The sequence below is a fragment of the Galeopterus variegatus genome, unplaced genomic scaffold (assembly GCF_000696425.1).
Source record: "Galeopterus variegatus unplaced genomic scaffold, G_variegatus-3.0.2 Scaffold1094, whole genome shotgun sequence".
NCBI classification, from domain to species: Eukaryota; Metazoa; Chordata; class Mammalia; order Dermoptera; family Cynocephalidae; genus Galeopterus; species Galeopterus variegatus.
The window spans coordinates 434,809-449,398 of NW_007727205.1; the positions used below are offsets into that span (position 1 = coordinate 434,809).

The following is a 14,590-nucleotide window of genomic DNA, read 5'->3' on the forward strand; positions in this document are numbered from 1 at the left end:
GCATACTTTCTCTTGTCATTACAGAAAACTCAGACTAACTCACACTGAACTTATAGTGAAAAATCACCTTACCAAAACAAAGTGTGCGGGGAGGGCAGCTCAAGACCTGTTCAATTTACTGGGTCAATGACACCATAAAGTGACAGATTCCTTCCATGTTTCTGCTTATCCCTCTATGCCGTGAGGCAGGTCCTCAGCCTGGATCCCTTCATGGTACGAAAACTGCAGCCACAATTACAAACTCCAAATTCAAACAACAATGGGTCCATGTGAATTAAGAGGAGATCTATGTTGTGTGTATCCTATTCCCTTTTTTCTTTTATACCTGCACGCCTTTATTGTTTTTTAAATTTATTTTTTACCATATATATTTAAGGCATGCAACATGTCTTGTTATACACACACACACACAGTGAAATGATTACTACAGTCAAGCAAATTAACCTGTTACCTTCCGTAGTGACCTTCCTGTATCCTATTCTCTGCAAGTAAACCTTGCCCAGAAAACCCTGCTCTCAGATTACATTTCAAATTAGTCGGTCCATGTGGGGAATTTGTAATGAACCTCCATCACGTGCCATTCAATAAAAACATCAAACTCCTTAAGTTTGCCTTTTCACCCACGTACTCCATATACAAAATGGGAGTGGCTCTACTTAACCTGAGAGGTGAAGGGAAGTAGCACACGAGGAGGGAAGAAGTGCGTGCCAGGCAGAGGGAACGGCACGTGTCAAGTTGTAGAAATCAGAGAGCGAGCGAGCGCACGCGAGAGAGAGTGCACGCACATGAGCACACACGTGGTCCATCTGATGAACAGAAAGAAGTTTAGACTGGCTGGAATACTGAGTGTGGGGTTCAGTAGAAGGAGGGGTCTGCCCCACATGAGGCGTTTTGGGGTAGGCGGGGCTGGATGTGCCCAGTCCAGGAGGCTGAATGTTATCCTAAGAGCAGCAGGCAGCCCCTGCAGAGTTTGAGCACGGGTGTATGGGTCAAGATTGGCGGCAGGAGGACCAGCTATGAATTGGTGCTGGTTGTCAAGGAGACAGGAGGGTGACTGGACTAGGAAACTAACTGGTGGCGATGGAGAGAAGTAAGGCTAAAGATCTTACACAGAAAGACTTGGGAGGTCCAACTGGCCGGGCTTGGTGATTGTGGGGGTGGTGAGAAAAAGGCCGCAATCAAGGATGGCTTTAAAGAGCTCTGGCCTAAGCAGCTGGCTAGAAAGAAGGTGGTGATTTCACCGAGTCAGGCAACACTGGAGGAGGGGCAGGTGTACGGAGAGTGGGGGTGGATGGGTTCAGTTTAGGACATGTTGAGTATTAGTTGCTGTGGGACTCGACCACTTATTACTTGAGTGACTTTGGAGAGCTGACCTAACCTCTCAGTGCCTAAGATGCCTCATAATAGGATAATGATAATAAAAACTAGGAAAAATAACTAATTTGTTTCATTGGTTTAGTCAAGGAGAATGTTCTGTTTTTATACAGCAGAGTGGTGCTATTTTTTATCAGGCACTCCCCGGGCAAATTGAGAATCTCTTTACTTACTCATGTATCAGCTTGGTTTTACCTCTCTGCTTTTTTCACCATATGGCAGATATTGCCAATGCTAAAAAAACAAAAAAACAAAAAAACAAACAAAAAAAAGAATTCAGTAAATAAACTCAAAGTAACAAATGTTTTATTATCACGGGTCTGCAGTATAATAGCCCATCAGCCTTTTCTCTCAGAGAAACAACCTCCGCCCAACCCCCTTTCAGATCCTCTGATCTTCCTCTTGTAGCCCCTCTGTCCCTCCAGGGGTTGGCATAGGGCCTTTGGGACTCGGGTTCTCTAACGTTCACTTCTCCGTGAAGTCATCTCCACTGCCCCGGAGGTCGCCTAGGACTCCTTGAGTGCAATCTGCCTGTGGGGTTGCCAGTTGGCTCAGGAGGTCTGTAGTTGAGGACACAGGATTGAACTGGCTATGTGGATCTGGAAATGATGAGTGTATGGCTGCAGAGCAGGAAGGTGATGAAGCCACAGACACCTGTATCGTCAAGGACTCACCACTTACTCCTTGTGGGACTTTGGGCAGGTAACCTGACCTCTCCGTGGCTCCGTTGATGATAATATTCTGGGATAATTATTCACTTTTGTGTCACTTAGACCAGGAAAATATTACCTTTTGAAAATTATAAAGTGCTGTTCATGGGTCGGTTACTTCCAGGGTAAAAAGGGAATCTCTCCACTTATCCGTGTATTTGCTTGGGCAGGCATGAAAGATGCCTTGCTTATTTTCTACCTTGTTTACAATGTTGAACTTCCCCTGACTCCTGAAATCAGCCGCAGTAAAGAAACCGGCACACTTTCGTGTCTGGGAAATGGCTGACCACAAAGGCCCACCCTTCCCCGTGAGACTTAGATAAGGCTCGCTGTCTGTCCACTCTCTGTCATGACTCCCGGAAGACTTGCGGATGACAGACCAACCCACTACATGTTCTTTGTCTCATGAATGATTCACTCAGATTGGAAGTTTGTCCTCCTGAACCTAGCTAGCCACAGAGATAAACATGCCCTGTTCAGCTGAGGCTGTCCCTGATTACAAAAGCACCCCCCCCCCCGGAAAATCTCCCCATAACTTTCCTACTCCTCCGTATGAAAGTAAAAGGCAAAACCCCCCCGCCGAGACACTCTCATCTCCAGATCGGAGGCGCTCTCCCGACTGCAGTAGCCTGATGAAACTGAATTTCTTTACTTGTTTAGTAAATGAACAAAATCAAGGAGCAGGTGTCGACTCGCACGTGTACACTCTAGAATAACCAGCCGGTCCCTCGGGGAGTCGGCCTCCTCCAATCCCCGCAGCCCAGCTCCCACGTGCCTCGCCAGTGAAGTCACCTCCACTGCCCGCAACCTCTTCCTAAGGCCCGCAGGAAGCACTGGTCGCGTCCCGGAGCCACGCCCCCTGGAGGGCCGCCGCGGGGCACCGCAGGGAGGGGCGGCCTCGGCGCCTTCTCTCCGCGGAGCTGAGCTGAACAGCGCGGGCCGCGACAGGCCACCCACCCGCCCAGGCCGAGAGCCCTCTGCCCTGGCCCTCCGGGCTCGCCCAGTAGCCCGCGGCAGCGAATTGAAGGTCCGGTTCCCGCGAGCGTCCCTGCGCTGTGACGTCTCCTCTCCTTACTGGGGGAGAGGGAGAGGGAGAGGGCGAGGGCGAGGGCGAGGGCGAGGGCGAGGGCGAGGGCGAGGGCGGAGGGGGGGATCTCTAGCCCTCTGGAGGACGGCTCCTCTCGGTGGTCTTAACCCTTCGATGCCCTGTGGGCCGCGCTGCGTTTCCAGAGCGGCGGCAGGGAGGCAGCGCACCCGCGTCTGGACGGCGGGAACCTGCTCGGGAGAAAGAACGCGCGTGAGAGAGCCCGGGAGAGAATGAGCCCGAGGGAGAGAGGGACTGAGAGGGAGAGAGAGAGCGCGCCCCAGAAGGACAGAGAGACAGAATCTCCCTAGAGCCGGCCAGGTGCGCCTCAGTGTCTTGGGGCTAGAGTCCTCCTGGCTGGCCCACCGCGAACGGTGGTTTCTGAAAGAACAGTCGTTTTTCTCAGACGCTCTTTCTCTAGTTGGGGGTTGCCAGTTTTAAGCGGAGCAATGTGATACTGAAACTTCCTGTGGGTATTGTTAAGCACCCGGGATATAACTGGGCTGGCATCGGTGTTCAACAGGTTCAAAAAGAACCTGTTTCCTTGGCATCCCCCCCCCTCCCCACCTCACCCCCCACCCCTCAATTTAAGGCAAAATAACTGAAGCGTTTTCAAGGAAAGGGACATTTCCCGTATTGAAACCATCAGAAACTCTAGGAGGTGTGAGAGATGGGTCATGATGTGATATATGAATAGGCATGCTTTTACTAGGCTCTGTGATTCCTGCATTAGGATGCAATGATTTAGACCATTTTTATCGAGTAACTGTACAAGCTGCAGTGTGTGATATTCAGAGAAGGAAGGCGTCTTTGTCCAGTTTGCTGGCGTGCAGCCGATCCTGGGCAGCAGGCCTCTCTATGTGCTCGGCAATTTGGTGTTATGACCGGTCACGGATTCCCATTTGCATTTCCCACACAATTTACCTGTATTAACATACCCCTATTGGATGTGTTGGATTTGTGCACGTCGCTCCGTGTGTATGTGTGCGCACGCACGTGGGTTGTTTCGCGTGCTTGTTTTATCGAAAAAGAAAAGTGGGTGGCCTTGCTTGGTCGAGCCTCTCAGGGTACCAGCAACAGAGAGAAAGGACATAAAGAAAGGATTTCTGTATTTAAAGGAGCAGAATTTCAACAGCTCCCTGTCAAAGCGCCAGTGTTTCCTACCTGGAACGTCGTGGCATTTAATAAAATGCTTTGTAAATAATTTTCGTAGGGGAGCAGTGGCTTTACAGTTTTTAGTTGGATATTGATTCTATTTAAAATTGTGCTTGAGATTGCATGCACTAGCTCAGTTAAAACTCTAAACCGCAGTGATCCATTTTCCTTACCCAGCATGTGGGTGGAATATAAACCTTCAGTTCCGGGCTGGGCAATCGCGCTGGTAAAATAAAAGGCCTGATGTGCTAAAACGAAATTTCTACTGTAGTTAGCAGATTAGGAGAATTTAAAGGTAAGGGTAAGTATAACGTGGTGACTGCAAATTAAAACAGGTGACAGTATTAAGGGGGAGGGATTGGTGTGATGAATAGTGCAGAGACCTTTGTATTTTAACAGACCGACGTGAGAAATGGTCACCACCGCTACCTAGCTGTGTGACCTCGGGTGAGTTGCCTAACCTCTCTGGTCCTCAGTTCCCTCATCTGCAAGTGGAGATAATAATGTTATCCAGTACACCATGGCCTGGGAGAAGCCGTCCTGACCACCTGGGCTGTGGGGCCCTTCTCTGTGTTCCCAGCCACACCCCTGGCTCCCGCCTGCCATGGCTGTCATCGCTTGTCCCGTCATTATCTTCACTGCGGCTGCCTGTCCCGCAGACTGTGAGCCCTTTGAGGACTGTTATCCTGCAGGAAACATTCCCGTGTGCGCAAAGTCTAGCAAAGCACAGATCCTGCAGCCTGGTGCTCAGCAGGTGCCCAGACACGCTTGTCGTGTGAGTGATGATGATCACTCGAGGCAGAGTAGCTGTCGTTATGCTGTCAGTTTGTTTACAGGAAATAATATTTTGTGAACAAGTGACCGTGGCAGACCCTCTGCTCAAAGTTCACTGTGTCTTCTATCCCCACTCTGTCCACAAGTGTCTAGTATCGGTGTATTTCCCGATTTGTTCCCCTTATAGTATGCCTGGGACAATATTTTACTGCCTTGGGATGGGGCTACATTTGATAATGCACTGAGCAGAGCTGGCCCTCAGTAAATAAATGCTTGTCAGATGAATGGACCCCAGTTATTTTATTTTGTAGGTGAGAGGTGTAGATGTCACTCAGGCCGACATCGGCAGAACTGGCGCTGTGAACCCAGTGATCAGGGACCTTGGGTGAGTCCAGGCGAGCTCTTAATGCACAAGAGGAGACTTTCTCCTTGTATTCTTCTTGCTGCTTTGGCCACTCCTCCTCTCTACCCTTCCCCGTACCCCTCCTTTGTACTCCCACTGCTGTTCTGTGTCTATGTTTGGCCCACCTGCTGTGATATCCCTCATGCAAGGACCATGTTTCATTGGTCTCCTCATTTTCTTCTTTCACACTCTAAAGTGGGCACCACTGGGTGTTTACTGATTTAAATGTTCTTTTGTAATGACGCTGCTAAATAGAGTATCCCCTCCATTCTAGACCCAGCATCATAGCAGTTATCTGCATAGGCATCAAAAATATGGAACGCCTGGGTGCCAGGTGCAGCACAAACTCTTTTTAAAATCTCTGTCGCGTTGCATGGAATGATGGTTACTTTTAGGTGTCAGCTTGACCAGATTAAGGAATACCTAGAAACCTGGTAAAGCATTATTGTGGGGTGTGTCTGTGAGGGTGTGTCCAGAGGAGACCAGGGTGAGAGTCTGAGTGGACTAGGTGGGGAAGATCCTCCCTCAGTGTGGGCAGGCACCATCCCATCGGCAGAGGCCCAGCGAGAACAAAAGCAGAGGAAAGGCGAATGTGTCCTGAGGTGGGATGCACTCTTCTTCTCCTGTCCTCGGACATCAGAACTCCAGGCTCCTCAGCCTTTGGATTCTAGGACTTACATGAGTGGGTCCCCCGGGTTCTCAGGCCTTTGTCCTCAAAATGAGGTTACGCATCCGCTTCCCTGGTTCTGAGGCCTTCCACCTTGGCCAAGCCGTGCTACTGGTAGCCCAGGGTCTCTAGCTTATAGACGGCCTATGGTGAGACTTCTCAGCCTTCATAATTGCGTGAGCCAATTCCCCTGATAAATCCCCTCTCATATATCTACTGTACATACATATCCTGTTGGTTCGTTGTCTTTGGAAAACCCTGACTAATACACGTGGCTGGAACTCGGACTCCTTTTTCCCTAGCATTGCGTGAGGCTAGGAGCACAGTTTCCAGCCCCCACCGTCCTTGCACAGATCTCAGTCATTTTGCTTTAGGATTTTGCCATTTCTGGAAAACAAAGTCAAACCATTATTTCGTTGACATTATTACATGAAATCCGATTCTTTGAACTGAAATAAATTCATTTTATAAGGGTGCTTCACATCATTACAGAAAGTTGAAGAAAGGGTCACGTAGCACCGCTGTAATTGTCAAAATAAACACAACTCTTTTCACAGTGCTCATCACCCTGACATGGCGTGCATTTGCTCGTCTAGCTGTTTACTTTCTCCTCCCCCTACTAGAATGCAGGGTAATGAGAGCAGAGAGCTTGCACGGTTTGTTCTGTGGAGCATTCCGGCACTGAGAACAGGGACCAGGTCTGGACCCATGAGCCAGCGCCCAGGACTTTCCTGCCTGGACTCTCTCCCTCAGGATTTCTTTCTAGCTTAGGCTTCCCAGGAGGCTGAGAATCTGGAGGAGCAGTGCTGCCAAGGGTGTGTGCATCTGGGGGCAGGCAGACCTGGGATGGAATTCTGTCCCTCACCGGTCGTGTGATCTTAGGGACTTTACTTAGCCTCTCAGTGCAGGAAGTTCCTCCTCTGGAATGTGGGAAGATATGGATTCTGCAGGGTTGACATACTAAATGAGATGTTTATTAAGACGGCCCCAGATTCTCCCTCTTTCACTTGATAGATATTTGTGAATGCCCGTTGGGGTCGAGGCTCTGTGATGGGTGGATGAGACCAGGTCCCTGGCCTCTGTCAGCTCCCAGGCAAGTGGGTAAGACAGTCTGCTAACCATCTGCTGGCAGCTGAGTGGGCTTGGGGCCAGGATAGGGGAAATGCAGAGTGTTGCGGGAGCTCAGAGGAAGGTCCCCTGTCCAGGGCTTGGAGAAGAGGCCAGAGAAGGCTTCCTGGAGGAAGTGCTGTCTAAGCTGAGTCCCACAGGGTGAATAGGAGGCGCAAGTCTTGCAAGGAGCCATTCCATTCCCAAACCTTTCATCTATGACCGCCGTGGTCATCCCATCCCACTTGCTCTGGACTGATTGAGGAATGGAGATGTGACCCAGCACTGGCCAGTGTGACAGGAAGAGAATGTCTATTGATGGTAAATGTTAGTCACATCCACAAATACCTTCACAGTAGCATCTAGATTGGCATTTGACCAAATGACCGGGCAGCATAGCCTGGCCAAGTTGACACGTAGAATCAACCATCACAGTGGGGAAACGGTACACTGAGGGACATCACCTCCCAAGCTGAAGCTCTGACCAGTAAACATGCGTCTCCCACAAAGTCTCTTCCCTCTCTTCAGAAGCTGTGTGTGATGATGAAGGGAACTTGAGGCTGTGCTGTTTCAAGGCAGAGATTTGATACAAAATCTTTATCCCTCTGGGGCAAGTGACTGTTGAAGGAATGAAATGGGGTGAGATGATGAAGGAAGGGAAGTCACACTTATTGCCCCAGCTGCTCCCTTACCCTCAACTAGGGGACTTCTCTAGGCCTCATTGTCCTTCATGCCTCTGTAGAGGATTATGAATAACCATGTGTGCGGTCTGAGAATCTTGTGGTGCACATAGAGATAGGACAGTAAGATATTTCATTTCACAGAATTGATGGAGGGATGAAGAGAGAGAAAAGTGATTAAAACATGGGTGAGTTGTGCGTTGATGTTTCTAAAGTCTCAGTGTTTCTTCATAAAAAGGTGTTTGTGAGATCTTTTTCTTTCTCTGAGAATTGGCTTTCTACATGAAGAAATATGATCCTGAGGGAGTCCTTGTGACATGTGAGAATTGATTGGGAGGTAATTGGGTTAAGAGCATTTTCCAAATGTTTCACACATGAGTGCTTGCGTAGGATGGTGATGGCCCAAACAATGTGACTGAACTAACTAGTTGGAAACATAGATTTCAAGTCACCGAAATGTTAAGAGACTCTCTTTTGGGGGTGTGTGTTGGTGTTTGCGTGTGTGCACAGCCAGGTCATATGATTCGAAACATTTCTAATATTGTTCTGTGTTTCCTGACGCGGTACGTACGTGCTGGTAGCCACAATTTGGTTAATAAAAGTTTCTAAGTATGGGTACCCGCTGAAGAAAACTAGGGAATTCTTGGTTTCCAAGTTTGCTGAAAGAACAGAGCCCGGGCTGCTGATCTAAAGTTTCAGTTTAGCATTTAATGTAAGTTTTTTTTTTTTTTTAAAGATTCATCCAAGATGTGTTTGTTGAAATAATATAGAGAGATGCCCTCACTGCAAAATCTACCATTGGGTTTTTTCAGTTAGCATACAGTAAGATTGACTTATTTTTTCTTTTGGAGTACATGTCTACGAGCTTTAACACATGCATAGATTCTTGTGACCACCACCACGATCAGCATACAGAACGGTTCTATCACCCAAAACACCCCCTGGTGCTACCCCTTTGCAGTTACCCCTTCCCCACCCCAATCCCTGGCAAAAAGTGATCTGTTTCTCCTTCTCAATACTTTTGTTTTGGGGGGGAGTGTCGTATAAACGAAACCATACAGTTTGCAGCCTTTTGAGGTGGGTTTCTTTCTTTGAGCATAATGTGACATCTTGGATGAATCTCAAACGCCTCTATCAGTAGTCTCTTCTTGTTTAATGCTGAGCAGTCTTCCGTTGCATGGAATACCACAGTTTGCTTATTCGTTTATCTGTGGAAGGACATTTGTGCTGTCTCCGGTTTTGCGTGAGTTTGGATAGAGTTGCTTTAGACATTGATGTACAGGCTCCTGTGTGAACTGAAGTTTTCATTTCTCTAGGGTAAATACCCAGGAGTGGGATTGCTGGGCCCTATGGTAAATGTCTGTTTAACTTACAAGAAACCACCCAAGTGTTCCTCAAAGTGGCTATACTACTTTGCTTTCCCACCAGCAAAGTATGGGAATTCCAGTTGCTCAGGATGTTCTCCAGCTATTGCCAGTACTTTTATTTTTAGCCATTTTAACGGGTGTGCTGGGGCATCTCATCATGGTTTTAGTTTGTGTTTCGCTGATGGTTAATGCCGTTGAACATCGTTTCATGTGCTCACGTTCAAGTCTTTTCCCCATTTTCTAATCGGGTCGTCTGATTTTTTACTGTTGGGCTTTGAAAGCACTTCACATATTCTGGATATCAGCCCTTCGTCAGATCTGTGATTGACAAACATTTTCTCCAAATGTGTAGATCTACTTTTCGTTCTCTTAAACACACTGTCTTTTATAGAGCCAAAGTTTTAAATTTTGATGAAATCCCGATTTGTCGATTTTATTTCTTTCATGGATCATGATTTTGGCGTCAGGTCCAAGACTTGCTCCCTTATTCTCAGGTCACAGAGATGTTCTCCTATGGTTTCTTCTAAAAGTCTTATTATTGTACTTTTGGCATTTAGATCTCTTACATACTGGGAATTCTGAGATGATTTTCACAGGCATGAGCAGCCTTTTTGACTAGATGCCACGCCAGTGATCACAAAGGCGAAAATTCAAAAGGGTGTGTCTCCATGGTGCAAATGCTTACAATTTAGTGAAAGCGTACTTTATGAAAGTATATGAATGCTTACGAGAAGAGCACGGGTTAGTCACGCATTGATTGTTTTTAAAATTATACCTGAGAATGGGTTGGAAAGAGTCAGCAGGGAATTAACATCGTTGACTGCATTGCATCATTTTGCATAACATGCCACATGGATGCAGTAATTGGTATCCTTTCTAAAACCTTTATTACATGCCATGCACTATTCTAAGCTCCCGAGATATATTCTGTCATGTAGTCCTCAGCACAGGCCTGGGAGGTGGGTGTCCTCATCATCCCCATTTTACAGAGAGGAAGAGGAGGGACGGAAAGGCTAAGTACAATGAATAATCCTGGTTTTCTCTGTTCCCTTATCACCCTTTATTGCAGTCTGGGCTCTCCTGGCCGCACACATTCCTTGCTGCCTTCTAGCTCTCTGTGAAGCTCCTTCCTGTCTAGACCCAAGGGCCGAGCGGGGCTTCCAGCTCAGACTAGACGTCTACTTCATGGATCCACTCCAGAACTGAAACCCGGCGTTGATTCCTGAATGTTCCCAGGTGACCGCCACGGAGACTTCCCAGGAAGGCATAGCAGCCTCTCGGCCTTCCTCCTCCAAGCAGCTAACGGATGGGCCTCAGTAGCTTGAACCCCAGTCCTGGCACCGACCCCCCTGCGCCTCTACCAGAGGGGCAGCTCCAACAGCGGTACAGAGAGGAGAAGACCCTGCTAGAGTGGCGGTGGGGAAGGCTGGCCTTCCCACAGAGAAAGAATACGTTCCTGGGGCACCTGAGGCAGAGACACCGTGATCACATGGCGCCTTATCCGATTGAAAGGGAAGCCAGGATCTCTCCCCCAGGTGACAGAGATCAGAATCGATTCCGATGTGAATGTCGATACTGCCAGAGCCACAGGGCGAGTGTTTCCGGGATCCCTGGGGAGAGGAACGGGGCCCCACATCCTTCCTCCTGGGACACGCTAGTGCAGGGCCTCAGCAGCTTGACCCTCATCCTGGGTACCAACCGGCCCGGCCCTCTGCCAGAGGGGGCACCCCAACAGCCGGAGCGAGAGGAGAATGCCAACGAGAGAGGCAGCAGGAAAGCAAGACAATGTTTCAGAGGCTGCTGAAACAGTGGTTGGAAGAAAACTGAGGCGCCCATCGTCACGTGATGGAGATCTGAAGGGATTCAGGCATAGACGCCGTGCTGCCCGCTTCTAGGCTTAGGCTCCTTTTGGGGACTGGACAGTCAGCTATAGTCGGAGGAATGCCAAGACCTGTGTTGTGACTGGATGTCCCACCAGCAGGGGATTTGATCCAATCCCAGGAAGGTCCTAATCTTTCGTGCCTGTCATTTTTGGATGGCCGTGAGGCATTCTATGGCAAGGGAGACTGCATACCAGTGGTCCTTACCTCGTCTCATATGGCTCCCATGATGCATGTTGTCACTTTCCCACCCTGGATCTCCGTCTTTCCTCCCTACCTTGTTGTCAGTAAGGTATAAAATGTCTATGTAGTGTGAATGCCTTGTTGATGTCCATGTGCTTTTGTGCCATTTTATTGACTGCCTCTAAGAAGCAGCACTAGGTCTGTTTGAAATGCACTGCACTACACTGAGATCCAGCATAAAGAATCTGAAACTAAACACAGTGTGGGAAAGGGATGTGGAATTAGAACCTGGTGGTTCACCATTGTATTGTTTTTGTAAACTGTTATGAATATGATAAGCGGAATGTGAGTAAATGTTTTCCCTGCTCTTTAACACTTGAGTAGTATTCTCCCCCGCAGGAATATCTGACGGGGCCCCTCATCGTCAATACCAAATAAATATACATATGAAAGGAAAGTACCTTTAGACTTATCATTAGTGGTTTGTCTCTTGTTAGATCTGAGATCACTGCCTTTAAATCCCCGACCAGCGGATCAGAGTGGATCAAGAGGAGCTCTACGCTGCGGAGATTTGGAACGGGGGAGGAGGGAGGGCACCAGAGAACACAGTCAAGTCACCATTTAAGACCCTGCAGTGCGACCAGCCAGGCAGCGCAATTGGAAGACAGTCCTCCTGCCCACAGGAGAGCTGGAAGCGAGGTCTACTGCCCACAGTAGGAGCCCCTACGGGTTGGTGCTGGTGCCCTGGTTCAGGGGTTCCAGGGGCCATTGCTTGTTGTCTGGTGCCCCTGGGTTGATGAACAGGAATAGCAGTTTCATGCCTGCTTCGTGAGCACCAGAGCATCATTGAGTTATTTCAAAATCGTATTGGGATTTAGACATGTCTTTTAATTTCAGGAGGCACAAATGATTAAATCTACCTTTTCTTCCCCTACAGAATCCTGCGATGTGTACCCAGCAAGTGACTGTGAGATTCCCAGGAACTGAAAACAAATTCTGCTTTGCGTCAGTCTGTGTTTATAGGTAGTCCCCAGAGCTGTATTGCTGCAAAAATCGACGTGTCTCCTGCCGACAGAAGAGAACAGCTTGAGAACAGGTAAGTTTCTTAGATTCCGAACTTGGGATCCCATCAGAGAGCTTGAGAGTTAGATTGACCCTGCCAGGATCAGCTGCTGTCTCCGAGCTCCAGGGGAGAAGGTAAATAAAGCAGGACTCTTCTTTGGCTTAAATTTGGACTGGCGACTCAGGCAGCATTAAGAGGGGTAACATAGGATTGCACTTTTGTTGATGGTTTACCAGGTGTCAGACAATAGTCTACATATTTCCATATCTTAGCACCTTTCATCCTCTGCCACAGACCCATCATTTAGCAGCAATTTCAGTCCCATTTTACGAATTTGGAAAGCAGAGTACGGAGAAGTTAGGGAGCTTGCCCAAGCTCACACAGGCAAATAGGGGTGGAACTGGCATAGAAGGCTAGGCGGGCTGGATTCAGAGTTGTCGTTCTTAACCAGTTCACCTCTGTAAAGGCTGGCGGTGAAGTGCAAAGAGCCAGTGGCTTCAGTGGACATTTCATAGCTGGTAGCCCCAAGTCTTGGTAAGACACATTGTTGAATCCTCACCACAATGCCATGGGGCAGGTATAACTATCTGCACGTTGCAGAGAGTTTATGGAGGTCGTAAAGTGGTGGCCAGAGACACAAGCCTTCGTCTGACTCCCTGAATACTGAAACACTCTCTGCAGACCGTCCAAGTTAGTCCAGCAGCCACACCCAGGTCCCTGCTGCCAACAACCAATCATTTTACCAGTCGTCAAGGTTACAGTTTTCTCGCCTTGCCTCCACCCATTCTGTGCTACGCTGACTGTTGTGGTGTTGTGGTGGGGAAGTGAGGAGGAATTGCAGAGGTAGTCCCTGTCCTGGGGGATTGCACACTTAATCAGCAGAAAGTCGCATGCTGTCTCAGTCCGTTTTGTGCTGCTATAACAAAATACCATGGAGTGGGTAATTTATAAAGAGAAATTTATTTCTCACAGTTGTGGATGCGGGGAAGTCCAAGATTAAGGCACTGGCATCTGGTGTCTGGTGAGGGCCTTCTTGCTGCGTGCTCACACGGCAGAAGGTAGAAGGGCAAGCAGGGAGGAATGCTGTGTCCTCACACAGCAGAAGAGGGAAAGTGGAAGGTGTGGGGGGAGGGTGGTTCCTGAGGGAGGTCATCGCTGCAGAGCGAACCAAGGTCTGCGGAAGGGTGCGTGGAGAATGGGTGGGCAGGTGTGATTAGAGGAGTCGGCATCCCTCCACATCCCCACCTCCAAGTCTTTGCCCCCATACCCGTGTATGGAGAGTAGGAAGGGGTCTGGGAGTGACATCTGAGACACCAATAGTGTCCCAAGTTACAGACTAGGAGCTGGAATCCAGTGGTGTCCACAGCTGTCTAGCATGTCAAATTCTAGGTCAGAGACCAACCAAAGGCACCAGCAGGCAAGGAAATATTGGGACAGAGTGAGATTCAAAGGTAATGCACAGATAGAAAATCTGGATGAACCTTGACCGACTGAAGAAATCGAAAGAGTAAATTAAAAATCTTCCCACAAGGGAGAGCCCAGGCCCAGCTGGCTTTGTTGGTGAATTCTATCCAGGATTTATAGAAGAAATAATACCAATCCTTCACAGACTCTTCTGGAATATGGAGGAGGAGGGAACATTTTCCAATGCATTCTATGAGAACAGTATTACCCTGCTAACTAATGCCAGACAGAGACATCACAAGAATATTATAGACCAATATCCATCATGAATATTGATGCACAAAAGCTCCAGAAAATATCAGGAAACCAAAAATCCAGCAACATATACAAAGGATTATTCAACATGACCAAGGGAGATTTATGCTAGAAATGCAAGATTGGTTTAACATTGGGTATTCAATTAAGGTAATGTACCACATGAGAGTATGTCAAAAACTTCATGGAAAGATTCCTATTGTCTTTTCGTTCCATTTTTCCAACAACTTTTTGACGTGCCCTAGTATTAATATAGTAAAGGACAGGAACCATACGATCCTCTTGATAGACAAAGAAAAATCACTTGACAAAATCCAAGACCCATTTATGATTAAGAAAAAAGAAAAAAAGGGCTCAACAAACTAGGGATAGAAAGGTATGTCCTCAACCTATAAAGGGCATCTATGAGAAACCTATAGCTCAT

General features: G+C 48.1%; 1 protein-coding gene across 1 annotated transcript; it reads left to right on the forward strand.

The window, feature by feature from the left end:
- Positions 1-10,429: 10,429 nt before the first annotated feature.
- Positions 10,430-11,844, forward strand: FAM156A (family with sequence similarity 156, member A). The gene is given in 3 exon segments (XM_008574736.1): positions 10,430-10,623; positions 10,625-11,072; positions 11,075-11,844. Coding segments are annotated over 3 exon segments (639 nt in total). The 5' UTR covers positions 10,430-10,506; the 3' UTR covers positions 11,149-11,844.
- The last annotated feature ends 2,746 nt before the right edge of the window (positions 11,845-14,590 follow it).